This window comes from Stigmatopora nigra, chromosome 9 (assembly GCF_051989575.1).
Source record: "Stigmatopora nigra isolate UIUO_SnigA chromosome 9, RoL_Snig_1.1, whole genome shotgun sequence".
In the NCBI taxonomy this organism is placed as follows: Eukaryota; Metazoa; Chordata; class Actinopteri; order Syngnathiformes; family Syngnathidae; genus Stigmatopora; species Stigmatopora nigra.
Window position 1 is genome coordinate 6,182,258 of NC_135516.1, and position 17,699 is coordinate 6,199,956.

Below are 17,699 nucleotides of genomic sequence, written 5' to 3' on the forward strand. Positions count from 1 at the left end.
CAGAGGAAAAGGGGGTGTCCCTGCGCATGCGCGACGTTTATGTTGTTGTTTGTGGCGGTAAGATGGCGGCGCTCGGAGACACCTCGACTGTGGCGGTGAATGGGTTAATTCAACAATTCACAGCAATAACAGGTAAAAAGAGTGCCTTGTTTTCAGATCCGAATGAGCGATCATGTGTAAGGGACATGCGGGAACGTCTCATCGGGTCGGTAGCAACCAGGACATGGGTACAGAGTTGTTAAAAGGGATGTTAAATGTGGCTGGTGCTCCGCTGTCACTAGGGGAAAAAATAGAGCCCATGTTAACTGCCTAACTCTACTAACAGACTCTACACTCAGCAATAAGTGTGTAACTTAAACCCTTTTAATAGTAAATTAACTTTTACCCCGTAAAGCTAATGTGTGGTGATGACTACAAGCTATATAGATCGCGATCTTTTAACTGCGTTTCATCTCACTTTGACATTTCGTGTGCAGCATAATTGGGGAATGGAGGACCAAGATCTGGCGTCCTCTTCACCACCTTAAACTACTATTTGGCATCACCTCAAAGAACGCGACTGCTGTGGAAACCACACGCGTCTCTGCGTAATTTGTATGCCCGCACTTTAGACACCCAAACGCATCACCGGCAGTTATACATGCTCACGCGATGATAACGAGGAAAGCAAAGTTTATTTCACGGAGACGTGTTGTGAGGGCTACTGCTCCACCATGTTGGGAGGTTGGAACGCGCATGCGCAATGGGAGTCGGAAGTGAGAAACTAATAACCACGCATATAATATAAACTAAAACTGCAGTTCCCTTTGAACACCCTGCAAAGTCATCAGCAAGTTCTACAATCCACAAAGACATTTCATTTTTCAAAATAAAACTGCACGTTTCCCTTTGATTTGTGTTTTGTGGGATAGCTTGTGGTTTAGTCCTTTGGAGTCACAGTCTTGGGTTGGGGGTTCAATTCCCAGGTGGGTCCTCACTGTGTGGAGTTTGCATGTTCTCCCTGGACTTGCGTGGGTTTTCTCTGGGTACTCCGGTTTCCCCTCACATCCCAAAACCATGCCGGGTAGGCTGGTTGAACACTCTAAATTTCCTTCCACTAGTTATGAGTGTGAGGGTGAATGGTTGTCCATTTCCTTGTGCCCTGTGATTGGCTGGCCACCAATTCAGCGTGTCACCCGCCTGCAAAAATGTCTTTATCTATTAAAGCGTGTATAAAGAGTGCATAAGCCACTGTACATAGTGCAGCAGGCAGTTAATGCGTGACCAGTCGGCAAACACCATGAGATACTCATGATTGAATGGCTAAAGTAGTTCTGAGGTTTTAATATTTCTGATATTTTAGCTAGATTACCTCTAATACTGGCTATTTTTATTTCTCTCTACTATTACACTATTTGTTATATTGATTTTGCAACTCACAAAAGTGTTGTCAAGTCACCTTGAAGCTGCTTTAAAATGTACCTCTGAATATTCTATAGGGGCCACAGAGAGCGTAGGGAAGCATATGCTGGAAGCATGCAACAACAATCTGGAAATGGCAGTGACCATGTTTCTGGATGGAGGCGTGGTAGCTGAGGAGCCCAGCACAAGTTCTGGTTCAGCAGCATCCAGCAGCAGAGTTCTGCCTTCAGAGTAAGTGTTTATTTTTAATCTATTTTCTTTTTTTTTTTTCAATGGTGCACCCATGTTTGGATGTTGACTATTCCGCATCTTGTGTATGGAAACAGCGAAGTACGAGCGCCCATTCCCCAGAAGCAGGACATACTTGTGGAGCCAGAGCCTCTTTTTGGAGGTATTGCATTTATTTATTCCTTGTTTAGAGCATTCTTGCATTCACATTTTGTAACACATTAAACATGGCTGTTTCTCTTACACATCCAGTGCCTAAACGGAGGAGGCCGACTCGATCCATATTTGATGGCTTTAGAGACTTCCAAACAGAAACAAGTGAGTTTCTTTTAGGACTGAAACAGTTCATAAAGCAGGGGTAGGGAACCCATGGCTCAGGAGCCACATTTGGCTTTTTTGATGGGTGTCAAAATCATTTTTGTTCATTTTTAAAAAGTTAAATTAGCTCCAAGAGGAAAGGTTAGTTAGGAACATGTTAAAATAGAATGAATGTGTAATAAATTAAATTTCTGCTTACATACTGATATGCTCAATAGAATAATATCTGCAGTACTACCAAATCTAAACTGTCTGGTCCCTACCAATCATTAAGTCTGTTTCATCCCATCTTTCACTCTTATCTTTTTAGCCTTCAATGATCATATGTTTTTCCCCTAAATTGCTCGCCTTCTCTTTTCAGTCCGCCAAGAACAGGAGCTACGAAATGGCGCCTCGGTCGACAAGAAACTGAGTACCCTGGCAGACCTTTTCCGTCCTCCCATTGAACTGATGCACAAAGGCAGCTTTGAAACGGTAGGCGGTTGTTTATGAACCATTATCACATGGATCCATTCTCTTTATTCATTCTGAACTTTTATCTGTTTATTTATTTATCTACCTGAGACTGAATTCATTCATGACTTTGCTCCATCTTTACGTAGGCGAAAGACTGTGGCCAAATGGAGAACAAGTGGTTGATGATCAACATTCAGAATGTCCAAGACTTTGCTTGCCAATGCCTAAACAGAGATGTGTGGAGTAACGATGCCGTGAAGACCATCATCAGAGAACACTTTATTTTCTGGCAGGCACGCAACCGATCCTTGAATACTCATGTGCCTAAGTTCTTGAATTGAGATGGAATAACACTCTTTTTTTTTCCCTCAATATTTTTTTAAAGGTATATCATGATAGTGAAGAGGGAGAACGATACATCCAGTTCTATAAACTCAACAAGTTTCCATATATTTCCATTTTAGATCCACGCACCGGTGAGTTGTCTTGTGAGTAACACTGACTTGTCGTTTACAGTAAATGGATCGATATATGATTTGTCGAGTGCATGGAAAAAAAGGATGTGAAGCAATCTTGATAGATGAAAAAAATGTACGTGTTTTATGAGCCTGAATTTAACACACTTTCTTAAATGGGAAAGACCAAGCTGACCTATTCCATGCAAATCACTAATTTCTTACAACTATAATTAAATAATCCTTAAAAAAAGGACACATTTCATAGGACGATTGTGACATTACTAATACCTTCACCGTTTTGTGCTGGAGGTAATAAATAATTAAATACTGTTTTTATAGTTGAACACGATTCTCTTTGCTGTAGTGCAATTGATCAAAAACGTTGTCTTTCCTTTTAAGTTAACAACATATGATTGAAACACCTACCAGGATAAGCACTGTTTAAACCTCACAGTTCTTACTACCTTAGGTCAAAAAATGGTGGAGTGGAACGAGCTGGACGTGGCAACCTTTCTGGAGCAGACTACTGGCTTTCTGGCAGAACACGGGCAGTTGGATGGGCCACCTTGCCCTGCCCCAGCAGCCAAACGTGCTCGCTCTGTGGGTCCCTCATCTTATGTGTTACCCTCCAACATAGAGATTATGTTTGCTTTTTTTTTTTTTTTTAACCTTTGCGGTTACATGCTTGTCTTTGGTGATAAAGCAGACAGATTTTAAGATATGATTAGGTTATAAGCAGCTCGTTTTAAACAAGTTAATGTCACAATAATAGGAATAGAACCCTTTTATAGACCAAGTTATACACCTCTCCCTACTAGCAAAGAGGCTGAGGAAATAACCACCCAAAATACAGCTACTGTGTTGACTTGTGGCATATCTCCAGACCAAAACCCTTGTGCATGCATTTTACATTCAAAAACTTAAGTAACTCACTCGCCCTTCATTTATGACAAAGGGAAATTTTTTTTCTCTTTTTTTTCTAAAATGTTCTACAACATCAACATCAACACACACAGTCTTCTTGCTTTTGTTCTTTCTTGATTTGTTTTTAACAGCTGCACTCTTGTTTTCTGTTCTAGGAAAGCTTGATCGATGCCAGCGAAGACAGCCAGCTGGAAGCCGCCATCCGAGCGTCGCTACAGGAAACCCACTACGACTCCTCCAATGTCCCCGATGTCCCCGACTCCCCCAGGTCGGAGGAAGACTCAGACGCCGAGCCTTTCACGGACAGCGAGGGCCCCATCTCAGTCGATGGGTCTGATAGCGAAATGCCGGAACTCCTGAAAGAGAAAGCTTCTATGGGCAAAGATACCTCCTCTGCCATTTCCACGGCCGGCCCCGTCCTACCCCGTCTTCATCCTGATAGCACATCTTCCTGTCATCGGAAATCCCCGTTCAAAGAAAACAACCACAGTCACAAAAAAGAGGAGAGCAAAAAGAACCACCTTGAGCCGATGGTCACCAAACCACATCCGCCTCATCCGGACGCCGACAGCGAGGGGCCTTCCAAGACCTGCGACGAAGACTGTCCTAATGACAATGGTATGCAACTTGGTGACATAATAACCATGTACAAGTGCTATTTATTTCGTCTTACCTGGCTGAATATCAACGTGGGACACACATATTGTACAACAAATATTTGGGGTGAATATGAACCTTCATGTGCCATCTATACAAGCTCATTGTACATGAAGCAATTACGTACAAATTTCCTCATTGTTGTGTGTCAGAAATAGGTTTGTTTATGTGCAATCCACATTTTGAGCTCGTCCACACTACAGGACCAAGCCTAAATGCTCTGCATGATTATTTAGATCAGTCTGGAAAAAAATCCCCTATTCCTTCTTGGTGGCGACAAACTCAAACCGTCAACAAGATCTGCTCCCCATGTGTATGAATGCTAAACTGTACCACTATTTGTGTTTTTTCCCCCTCAATGCAGGCCCCAAGGCAAGATTGATGCTTCGTTACCCAGATGGACATAGAGAGCAAATATCACTGTCTTCTCAAGCAAAACTTATGGTAAGTTAGTCTGCTGTATTAAACTACTTTGTAAAAATGAATGTTCAAATTCAACGATGTCACTATAACAATTTTCTGCCCCATGCCCAATCTCAGGTTTTTAAAAACCTTGATCAGCCAAAGTACATTTTTGCTGTTCCTTATTTCTATATAAATATAGAACTTTTAATGTTTTCATTCAAAAAGATTGAATACCCTTTGTGATTTAAAATGCTTTTTTACCCTCACTTCTCACTCAATACTAAGGAATGAAATCAGTGAAACATTTTTCATGGAAATGGACAGTTATTGTTTTTATAGATTGCAGAAAACTACTAAAATATAAACAATATCAACGTGCCTTTTAGTCTTGGAACAATTTGAATATAAGCCAAGTGTGTGCATTCACTGAACAGGTATTAACTCCCAACAGAAATTAAACAGGCCATCTAGTAGCTGCAAAACAATGACCACACAGTGACTCTTTGGAACATTTGATACAATTTCAACTACATATTATTTCATTTTATCATTTTCTTTTGACCTCAAGGCACTGGTGAGACACGTCCAATCCAAAGGTTACCCCAACGAATGCTTCGAACTAGTCACCAACTTCCCGCGACGAAAGCTCACCCACTTGGACTATGACATCACCCTGCAGGAGGCGGGGCTTTGTCCACAGGAAACTGTATTTGTGCAGGAGAGGAACTAGCCTTAGTGGTTACTCAAACAACCACCATGGATAGATAGTAAGTGGAAGTGGGGCTGGGTTAGAGGAGGCTTGAAGATGTTTGGCGATGGAGGGGGATATTTCCCTTTCCAAGATTCCATGGGTTCACAGCTCTCTGGCCAGTACCGGATGCCAACAACCTTTTGGTTTTTTTAAAACTAGAATTCAGGGTATTTTTCTGGATTCCAGACCCAGCAAAATAGAATGACAACACTATAGCTGACGTTCCAATCAAATCCTATAAGGAAGGCCCCAGTGTGCCATTTCCATCCAGCAAATACCTTTTTTTTTCTCTCTTAAGAATAGCTCTTGCTATTTTCAATACCTGAAAAGAGGAAAAGGAAGTCTCACTCTTCTTCATCTATTCATTCAGATTCAGCTGTGCCCACTTGACTATTCTGAAATGTTTGACATTTCTAAGAGAGTGCATGGATCACATTTTTCAACGCATTTATATCAGTCCATGATGAGATGGGTGGACGATCCCTTCCTTTTTTTTTTTTTTTTCCGGAAAGTCAACTTTTGATATGAAATAGAAACGACAGAAGGATAGTGTGCATCTCATTAGTCAATTGGACCTTTGCTGTACAGAGGTGGCTTAGCGAGAGACACAGAAACGGAGATTATGTGGTTAGATGTTCTTTATCTCCTACCTTTCTTTTTATATGATGCCAAGAAACTATGCCCATGACAAAATATAATTACCAAAACCAAGGGAGCATTTGTTTGGTGTTTCATTCACTCACAACAATTTAATACGCGATACAATTCTAGAATATTTTGTCACACATTGGTGTGTAGCTGGTGTTTGCATTAAGGGATATAAAGGTTACCAGTATTTTTTTTTTAAAGAAAAGAAGTAAAAGGCTTTGAAAGATGAATGTGGGAATCATTAAAATTCAATTATGTGTCAAATTACTACCCCTAAGTGAAATTTAATGTAAACAACACTGTCATGGCAATAACTTAGGATATTTTGGGTGTAATATGATCTGAAATTGTTGCATATGATTGGCTAAAACACTTTAAAAAGTATTTCCAAATCAATACATCCCTATAAATGGCTTTATCAGTTATCTCAACTAGACTTAATTTCTTTATTCCAATTTGACAGTCGTGCAACTCAATGTTGCTTTATGATAAAATGAAACCAATTACGTTAAAATATGAGGCTTAAGATGTTCTACCATGAAATTAATGTGAAATTAATCATGTACCAGTTCAAATGTGAAACATATTTAAGCCACTACACTCCAAGACTATGACTAAGACTGAAATGTGAAAATGGCTTGTTCAATATATTGCCAAAATTGGTTATAACATGGTCGTCAGTCTTAGCTTGTTTTAGCAGTTATCTTCAATCATGTGTAATGTATTCAGGGACAAACCACTGAATTTATTTAACATGGGTTTTAACCTCATGTTTATCCAGGGTATGAATAGTTTAGGACTTTTAATAAAGAATTATTTTTTTTTTGTAATAATGTCTCCTAAAAGTAACAAAATGAAGAACAATTTTAATTCTAATGCCTTGGATTAAAATAGTTTTTTTTTATTAAATGCAGTAAGAAATACAATTTTCACTTTTCAAATACACAGCAGAAATCAGGTGATTTTAATATTAATTTCTCTCAAATGTAGGGATTCGTTTTTGCTCACTAAGTTTTGTAACAGGTTCAAAGTACTTTTTACAATCAATAATTTCTCTTTTTGAGTGTGTTCCAACCGCAGAGGTTGTTGTCCATTCCATTTAGGAGAAAAAAAAAAACATTGTAAGCAAAGGACTTGCAGCTGCACAAATATAGGAGCGCCCCATGCTGTGCACAAATGACACTTTTTGTGGCATGGACAAAAGGTGCCAGAGGCCAAATGAGACCGCCAACCAGCACCTTTGATAACATAACCTCTAACTTTGCCAATTAACTCATTCAATGTCATTGATAGCAATAGATGTCCAATTCATCTCATTTGAGAAGTCAAAATTGGATGCCACTAATCGTAACTGGAGTTAATCACGTAATCAATCATTGACCTCGCTCCACAACCTTTAAAAAATTGCTAATGTCGCAATACTTGACAAAGAATCAATACCGCTGAAACCTCGGGCCTTTTTTGGATGGGTGGGCAGTTGCATAAGCGAGTGTTGACCCCACTTCAGAGTCCGCTTGTGCCCTATTGACTGCTTCCGTAAAGGATTTTAATGGAAGTTAATGTTTAGAGGGGGGGTCTTTTTGGACAGTCCCAGTTGTGCAAGGGTAGCCATTTTGTATCTGGTTTGGTCATGGCTGTTTTGAGGATGAAAAAATGAGAAATTTGACTGGAAATAAGGCCAGAGTCGTTTTTCATCCAAGTCGATGAATAACCAAAATGTGGGAATTTAATTCGTTAATTTGTTTTCTGAAACGCTCATCCTCACAAGGGTGCAAAAATTGTTTTTTAACAATCTTGTTTCCAGATTGTGCTCTCATGGGAAAAGCTGAAAGTAGTAGTAATAGTAGTAGTAGTAGTAGTAGTAGTAGTAGTAGTAGTAATTGATTATCTCATACAGTTCGGACTATAAAAACAAATTTCTGATGTTTTTTTTTCTGTCGTGTGTAGATCCCGCATTTTCACAACAGGCTGAAACCTGAAAAAAAAAAAACATTTGAGGTTTTCCATCTGCGTAATCAAGCGTTTATTTTGCTGCAAATTCTCCAAAGTGTTTGATCAAACACATGACTCAACTCCAACCTTTACACTCAAGCCTGCAAAAGTCCTGAGTAGCATTCCTGTTTGGCCGAACAGCACGTTTCCTCTCCAATTGTAGGGATGTCTATCAATAGTTCAGACATCAGCAAATTTGGATTTTGCTTTCTTTTCTCTTACACCACAGAACAAAACTGGTGATGTCTGTTCTCAAAGGTTAAGATGTGATTTAATCATTTTAAAGTGGATTGTCAGCAGCTAAAGCCTGTCCAGTTCATTACACACCAATTCATAATGGGGCAACATTAAAAACCAGGTACCAGGTTCAAATCCAGGTCGGTCCACCTGTGTGGAGTTTGAATGTTCTCCCCTGGGCCTGTGTGGGTTTACTATGGGTACTCTGGTTTCCTCCCATATTCCAAAAAACTTGGATGGCCAATTGGACACTCTAAATTGCCCATAGGTATGGGTGTGCGTGTACATGGTTTTCCGTCTCCTAGTGCCCTGCGATTGGCTGGCCACCAATTCAGGGTGTCCCCGCCTCTGGCCTGGAGTTAGCTGGGATAGGCTCCAGCACCCCCTGTGAGCCTAATGAAGTGAAAGCAGTTCAGAAAAGAAATGAATCAGTTAATCATATCATGAGTGCCATTTCGTTGTGCTTTTTACTGTAATCGAGAAGCAAAATGTTCCAGTGTTGGAGCAATTTAACGGATTTATCTTGGAGGGATTTTCCAATGTTTGCTAATCAAAGAACATCGTGAGAGACGGCACTCGTTCAGTTGACCAAAATCGAACTTGTGAACTCTTTTCCTGGGTGATGTTGACTCTGTAAACAGGTCTAACACTGAAAAAAATGACCAACTTACTCTCAGTACAAGTTCACTCATCATTGAAAGAACACAATCGTTAACACTATTTGAGAGTTATACTATGGCTAGTGTTTACTTTTAGTTTAAAATGACATTAGAGGAACAGATTTTAAGGGCTTTTTGAAACCAGATTGCATGGGCACCATGTCCTCACTGAGACAATGACAATGGCCGGCTGGCGGATGAGTGGTTAGCGCATTGGCCTCAAAGCTCTGGGGTTTTAGGTTCAAATCCAGGCCAGTTCATCTCTGTAGAGTTTGAATGTTCTTCCTGGTCCTGCATGGGTTTCTTCCAGGTACTCTGGTTTCCTCCCACATTCCAACAACATTCATGGTTGGCTGATTGGATTGGATAACTTTGGCGGCCCAGGGGTGTCAAATCGATTCCGCCGAGGGCCGCAGAGGGTCCTGGTCTTTGTTCCAACCGATCCAGTGCTGGCATTTTAACAAATCAGGTGTCTTCTAAAACACCTGACTTTAATTAAATGATTACACTTGCAAAAGGTATCCTCTTGTTGAGTTTGAATGGAAACCTGCACCCTCTGCGGCCCTTTGAGGACCGGTTTGACACCCCCTGCTTTAGACAGTACAGTCGCAAAGGCCACAGAACAACAAAGCAAAAGCACAAAGGACAAAGCAAAAGCACAATGTACAAAAGCAAACCAAAGTACAAGACACTCTAAATTTTCTACTTGAACCCTTACGTCACCATTGGTTTTCAAATAAAGCCTTTTTAATGTCATACTGAATGAGTCTCGCCCTGAATCATGGGGTTGTTTCCACTAATTGCTCTATATGAGAAAATGTGACAAGGGCTGGAGATGGGGGATAATAACATTTTTTTTATATAATGAACAGTATTATTACTATTTTTTTTCCCATTCAGTGTACATAAACAGTTCATATCCTACATTTATATACGCTTTTTTCTGACCAGCATCCACACACAACTAACTAATAATTGCTTGAATGATCTTCCCCTATCTTCAGCACAAAGTCCAAGCTACTTTTAGTTTAAAAGTACATTAAAATAAAAATTAGTAAAAAAAAAGTTAGAGTATTTTTTCAATTCAAATGTTTGAAGCAAAACTATACTTTCTGTTTTGATATTGTGGGTTTAGTGATTATATCTTGATAATTTTCAGAATTTTACCTCTCATTGGCTCAAATGACCTTTAATTCTCAGAAATGTTTGAAGCTAAATAAGGTGTATCATATCTTACAGTCACTTTTTTTTGGATGCAGAGTTAACGTAAATCTGCCTTTATACATTTTAATTATCATATAGTAGAAAACTGTAAATATCACGGCATGTTTTCAAGTTAGCAACAGGGTTTCAATACCTTTTGCCTAAAATTAAACCTTTATTCATTCTACCTTGGGGATATTCTAAAACATTTGAAAATGTTTCCATTAGATTGCGAAAAGGGCTGTTGAATTGTACTCATTTGTCCTGTATGTGCTCATTTGTTGTGCAAATATGCACACCTAGTTGGGAAACCGAGGCAAAGTGACTTTATCCACCCCCACCAGCCCTCTTTTCCTTTCAATCTTGTAACTATAAAAGAGCGCAGTGACTGCAGCTCACTCTGCTGAAGCGGTCATCGTCCACAATGAGGCTTCTGTTGTCGCTACTGCTCCTCAGCTACTTGGGTAAATGACAAAAGATTACAATATATATATTTTTTTTACTACAATAAGACAATTTACAGCTTTGGGTTGACTTATTAATCATTTATTTTCCATTTGTCCAAGGACTGAAATCTCATGAGAACATTTTAAATTCATTTTATCTTAATATTTTTCTGACTTCCAATAACTTTGGCCTATCTGTAATATTTCTTGTCAATCAAAATGTGTTTGCAATACTTTTTTAGTTGTCAAAAATGTATTGTTAACACCAACAATGTGAAAAACAATGTTTTGTACTGTTCATGCTGAAATGTCATCTTTATCTTTAGCTGTCGCGGTCTTGCCGGCCCCCACAAATCATGTGAGGTGGTGCGTCAAGTCCGAGAAAGAGTTGAGTAAATGCTCGCAATTGGCTGCCAAGGCACCGGTCTTCTCCTGCGTGAGAGAACTCGACTCTATGGCCTGCATTGAAGCCATTAAAGTAAGGAGTGTGACCCCCTACTTTTTTAACCAATGGGGTTAGTGTTGATTTGAAATACCACAGTTATTAGAAGCTGCCAAATGTCAACTTGATTCAACTTTACTTTACTTTTTCCTTTTTTATTTTGCGAACAGGAGGGTAAAGCAGATGCAATTACATTAGATGGAGGAGATATCTACACAGCTGGACTGGAGAACTACAAACTCCATCCCATCATTGCAGAGCAATACAACTGTAAGTCAATTCTGTCAATATTAAGTCAACATTATGTAGCTCAAAATCAACCACTTGACTGCTTTTTTTTGTAGATGTACGGATAATGTTATTGCAGAGAAAAATGTCCGTCCCTCACCCTAGTAACAAATTCTTGTACAATCTACACAGCATCAGACGGCTGCTACTACGCTGTAGCTGTGGTTAAGAAGGGCACCAATTTCGGCATCAAAAACCTGAGTCAGAAGAGATCATGTCATACTGGTTTGAGAAAATCCGCCGGCTGGAACATGCCAATTGGAACGCTCCTCAAGATGGGCTTATTGCAGTGGGAAGGCATCGATGACTCGACAATTGAGGATGGTGAGTTCTTTCTGTTATTGTCAAGTCTGAATCGAGCTAATTTGGGATCTTATTTTTTTTTCTAGCCGTGGGTAAGTTCTTCTCGTCTAGCTGTGTTCCTGGAGCAGCAAGGAACTCCTCACTATGTAAAAACTGCAAGGGAGATTGCTCACGTTCTCATGATGAGCCTTACTATGACTACGGTGGCGCATTCCGGTGAGTATTGCCATTAGTTTTTACAGGAGACAAACTTTGCTTTCTAAATTTTCATTAGCTCAAAGTGTGGCTGTTGATAAAAACTGTGTCTAGGTGCCTGGAAGAAAACGCTGGAGATGTGGCATTTGTCAAACATCTTACTGTACCAGGTGTGTTCTTTCAATCTTTTTTTTTTATCTCGGCAGCCAGGGAAGACGGCAATGCTTTGTCGTGGGTTTATTCAAATGGATGGAGCATCTTAAAGTGTGTTTTAATTTAGTAGAATGGCAGAGTTGAGACAAGGGATGCTACCCCAGCTTCTCATTTGAGTTTGATTTATTCAATAAGGGACAGCACATATTAATGAACTTATTCATGTTAATGAATGTGTATATGTAAATATGTAAGATTGTAGCCAAGGGCTTGTGATCGCAATTTTGTTTGTATAACAGCCATTGGAATTTTGGAGGAGGAGCTATGTGATGGAAGATTTTTTGAACAGTATTGTCCCAGTTTGTGTTTTTTAATTTTGATTTTTTTTTTGCACTTTGCGTTAACAACCTTACCCTTTTGCGTTTTCTAATTCCTTGCAGACAACAAGAAGGCAAACTATGAGCTTCTGTGCAAAGACAACACCAGAAAGCCCATTAGCGAATACGAAAAATGCCACTTGGCTAGAGTACCTGCTCATGCCGTGGTCACCCGCCAAGACAACGCCCTCGCCAATCTGATCTGGGACAGCCTTATGGGAGTGCAGGTGAGTTCAGAAGTCTGTGGCCTATTGTTACTCAATAAGCTATAAAATCTATGGACATTCGCAAAATCTGCAGGTGATATGCTTCTCTTAATTTTTCCCCTGTCTCAATTTACAGGACTTTGACCTTTTCTCCTCAAAAGCCTATGCACCAGCCAAGAATTTGATGTTTAAAGACTCCACTAAAAAGCTGGTCAGACTTCCTGCCAACACAAATTCCTTCCTGTATCTGGGTGCCGAGTACATGGGCATCGTGCGTTCCTTGAACAAAGGTAATGAATAACTCAACGTATGAATCCAGATGAACGTCGTCGAACATTTAATTTGAATTTTTCATTCAGAGTTCGCAACAACCAAATCAAATGCCGTGACATGGTGTGCCGTGGGCCAGAAGGAGACGAGTAAATGTGACGAATGGAGCCTCAGCAGCATTGTCAAGCGTCAAAATAAAATTCTGTGCGAGAGTGCCCCCACTGTCGAAGACTGCCTTCAGAAGATTATGGTGAGATAATATATGTATTTTAAAGGCTTTTTTGGATAGATAAACATATAAATATTTATGTATATATATATATATATATATAAATATATATATATATATATATATATATATATATATATATATATATATATATATATATATATATATATATATATATATATATATATATATATATATATATATATATATATATATATATATATATATATATATATATATATATATATATATATATATATATATTTATATATATATATTTATATATATATATATATATATATATATATATATATATATATATATATATATATATATATATATATATATATATATATATATATATATATATATATATATATATATATATATATATATATATATATATATATATATATATATATATATATATATATATATATATATATATATATATATATATATATATATATATATATATATATATATATATATATATATATATATATATATAAAAAGTATTTGAATTTTTATAAATGGGAATAATATAGCATATTGACTCGATCGTGCATTTGCATTTTTGTTTAGCTGAGAAAAATTATGTATATATATATATATATATATATATATATATATATATATATATATATATATATATATATATATATATATATATATATTGACTCGATCGTGCATTTGCATTTTTGTTTAGCTGAGAAAAATTATGTATATATATATATATATATATTTATATATATATATATATATATATATATATATATATATATATATATATATATATATATATATATATATATATATATATATATATATATATATATATATATATATATATATATATATATATATATATATATATATATATATATATATATATATATATATATATATATATATATATATATATATATATATATATATATATATATATATATATATATATATATATATATATATATATATATATATATACATAATTTTTCTCAGCTAAACAAAAATGCAAATGCACGATCGAGTCAATATGCTATATTATTCCCATTTATAAAAATTCAAATATACTTTGTATTAAAAAATAACAATATCTGCAACTAAGAGGTTAAAAGCAATTGGACAATTTTGGTCAACTTTATGTTTTTGTCTACTTTCATTTAAGAGCAAAGAGGCAGATGCAATGGCTGTGGATGGAGGAGAGGTTTATATCGCCGGCAAATGTGGTCTAGTTCCGGCCATGGTCGAACAATATAATGGAGGTACAGTTATAGTTTTGATCGATATTTTGACAAATCATTTGCTTTGCTTACACCTGTGCTATTTCTTCAACAGATAAGTGCACTATCCCTGGAGGTAAATATTATTTTTCTCATATTGGTTGCAAACCATTTTCAGGGCATCATATATAGACAATCTTCATATTTTTTTCAATGGGGACCGGTACATAATTTAAGGCATTTTTGATCAATAAAATCAATGTATGTGTTTTGTAGCCTCAGCATCCTCCTACTACGCTGTCGCTGTGGTCAGGAAGGGTTCCGGCGTGACCTGGGACAACTTGGAGGGGAGGAAGTCCTGCCACACAGGTTATGGCAGAAATGCTGGCTGGAATATTCCCATGGGCAAAATCCATAATAAAACTGGTAACTGTGACTTCGGTAAGTACACTCATGTTTATGGAAAAAAAGACATCATATAGGGAAGAGAGTAAAACCCCATGTTTGCACCATTTCCATAGCCAATTACTTCAGTGGTGGCTGTGCCCCAGGATCACCAGAAGGCTCAGCATTCTGCTCTCAGTGTGTGGGTGATCGCGAAACAGTGGACAACACATTCAAGTGCAAACCCAGGGCAGAGGAGGAGTATTACGGATATGCCGGAGCCTTCAGGTAAAGTCTTAAGAATAATGGAAATTCCATTTTTCTTGGTTCTTTTTTCTACTGGGAGTTCACGGGTTATGACAAAGTTCCTTTCTTTAGCTGGTGGTGACTTCAATTTTACAGTTAAAGTCCAAATTTGGTTCAATACTTCATTAAAAGTCGAATAAGATGGTATATTTACCTTTATTGCTAAGTGTTGGGGGCTTTTAATTGCTACTAAAAGCACAGAACATGACCGTGATTCAACACATTAATGTCACAACATAAAGCATGCATTCAACCCTAATTGATATATTATTGTCCCGATTTTTACCGATTTTTTTACCGTATTTTCACGACTATAAGGCGCAGTGCATTATAAGGCGCACCCTCAATGAATGACACATTTTAAAAAAATCCATATATAAAGCACACTGGATTATAAGGAAGGAGCTCTGTCTATTTTGGAGAAAATGTAAGACTTTTAAGTGTGCCTTATAGTTGTGAAACTACAGTATACATTTTTTCACCTCATTGTGTGTTCTTTGGCTGGTGCAACTTATACTCCGGAAACTACGGTATGCTATCCTTCAGATAGGAGCTGGTGTGCTTTTTTTTTCAGATGTCTTGCTGACCGTGCTGGGGACGTTGCCTTCATCAAAGACTCAATTGTTGCAGAAAATACAGATGGTAAAGACACTCAGCCCTCACAATCACCATTGCACAGCTTTTCATTGATGGTTTCTTTCAGGAAAGGGTCCAGAATGGGCCAAACAGCTTCATAGCAGTGACTACGAGCTGATTTGTCCCGAAAAAAGCAATCCAGTCCCGATCACGGAGTTTGAAACTTGCAACCTTGCAACCACTCCAGCGCACGCGGTGGTAACCCGTCCAGAGACTCGTGACATTGTTGTTAATATTCTCCAGGAACAGCAGGTAGGGAATACATCTGGTGCTTTACAACAGGCTGACTTATGATTTAGCTACTTCATTAGAATTTTTACTACGGCTGGGTTTTAATTTCTAGGCCAGGTTTGGCATTGGTGGCAGCGATTCCATTTTCGCAATGTTCGAGTCCAAGCCTGAAAAGAACCTTCTCTTCAAAGACTCTACCAAATGTCTCCAGGAGGTACCAAAAGGAACAGATTTTAAGGCCTTTTTGGATTCAGGTTACATGAGCATCATGTCCTCACTGAGACAATGCAGCAACACAATTCCAGGTTTGGATGCTTTTAATATTATTGGTCTTAAAACACCTTGAAAGCATTTGTCTAATGCTAGAAAAAAATTAAAAAAATTCTCTCCTTACAGATCTGGAGAGACTTTGCACATTCCACACCTGCCAGTAGAGGCACTAGATGGCTCCAAGTTGTTTTCCAGCAGTCATACAGACAGCTTTATTTAGTATGTTCATTCTGATTTCAACATGTATCTCTACTTAAACTCTTACCATTGTCTCCTTTCAAATAAAGCCTTTTTAATGACATACTGAGTGACTCTTACATTGAACCCTTGGATGAATATTTGGTGGTTGCATTTTGATTGGATAGCTGTTTGATATAAAACATTTAGCATTATTTCTCTGATTCCAACATATACTACTTAAAACCTTGTGTCACCATTGGTTTTCAAATAAAGCCTTTTTAATGACATACTGAGTGAGTCTTGCCCTGAATCCTGGGGTTATTTCCATTAATAGCTCTTTATGAGAAAATGACAAGGGCTGGGGGCGAGGGTCTAACAACATTTGTCTAATGAACAGTATTATTACTGATTTATGACTGAAAATCTATTAATTAGTGCTGGGGGTCATTTTAAACAGTTCTTATCCTACTGAAATATTTTCACATGAATATGAGTTTGCCTGGTCTGAACAGCATTCACTTCACGATCAAAGCAGACACATTACTGGCTCTTCCCCTATCTTCACCACAAAGTCCAAGGTATGAACTGCAAGTCCAATGACATGACCCCAAAACTGGTCATTGTACTGCCATCCAGTATCCTGGTGCCAAGTGAACTCATGACCAGTCATGCATTCAAAAAATAAAGTACTCAGACATCCAATATAAAAGCACCATTTAGGTAGGTTTTTCCATGACCCTAGTGAGGATAAAGCGGTTCAGAAAATGAGATGAGAGATGATTTAATTAGCAGAGTATCGAATTTGGATGTTTAAAATATATGTATCTACCAATGTGTAGACCAAAATTACTGAAACTTGACGGTTTTGTATGATGATTGGACACAATGGAAAGACACTGTTTAGATTACCAGCTCCATCTAGTGTTGAAGTCGAGAAGTGCAACATGATGTAGGCTGGAGTCAAGCTCATTGTGTATGTCATATGAAACCATATTTTCATTTATCATTTAAAGTGGGCCAATAAAAACCAGCAAGTGGAAAGTGCTGCGTTAAATTGAGTTGCCAACCAATTTGATTGGGAAAGATGATTTGAAGTATGAATGTCAAGTGGTTAAGCTCCTCAATCAAGAGTGCAGCGTTTGACAAAAACCTAGTTTTGACGTTGGTGCATGAAAACATGGCGATTTGATTTCATTCAAGTTGATGTATAAAGCTGGTCT

At 37.8% G+C, this 17,699-nt stretch overlaps 2 protein-coding genes across 3 annotated transcripts; both read left to right on the plus strand.

The window, feature by feature from the left end:
• Window positions 1–24: 24 nt before the first annotated feature.
• ubxn7 (UBX domain protein 7) lies at window positions 25–6,313 on the plus strand. 2 transcript variants are annotated; one of them, XM_077725231.1, is made up of 11 exons: window positions 25–132; window positions 1,479–1,632; window positions 1,728–1,792; window positions 1,882–1,947; window positions 2,309–2,421; window positions 2,550–2,696; window positions 2,789–2,891; window positions 3,331–3,461; window positions 3,941–4,403; window positions 4,807–4,886; window positions 5,416–6,313. In XM_077725231.1, exons 1-11 carry the CDS (start codon window positions 27–29, stop codon window positions 5,575–5,577), a joined length of 1,590 nt encoding a protein of 529 aa, XP_077581357.1. In that variant the 5' UTR covers window positions 25–26; the 3' UTR covers window positions 5,578–6,313. The 2 variants fall into 2 exon arrangements, with proteins under 2 accessions (XP_077581357.1, XP_077581358.1); XM_077725232.1 differs by having other exon boundaries at window positions 2,789–2,879.
• A 4,321-nt stretch (window positions 6,314–10,634) lies between these two features.
• Window positions 10,635–16,600, plus strand: tfa (transferrin-a). The gene is made up of 17 exons (XM_077725230.1): window positions 10,635–10,801; window positions 11,110–11,261; window positions 11,396–11,495; window positions 11,646–11,837; window positions 11,903–12,032; window positions 12,126–12,181; window positions 12,605–12,768; window positions 12,884–13,037; window positions 13,107–13,267; window positions 14,418–14,514; window positions 14,588–14,608; window positions 14,749–14,913; window positions 14,994–15,144; window positions 15,737–15,804; window positions 15,866–16,050; window positions 16,142–16,334; window positions 16,426–16,600. The coding sequence occupies exons 1-17, from the start codon at window positions 10,762–10,764 to the stop codon at window positions 16,461–16,463; spliced, it is 2,067 nt and encodes a 688-aa protein (XP_077581356.1). The 5' UTR covers window positions 10,635–10,761; the 3' UTR covers window positions 16,464–16,600.
• Window positions 16,601–17,699: the final 1,099 nt, after the last annotated feature.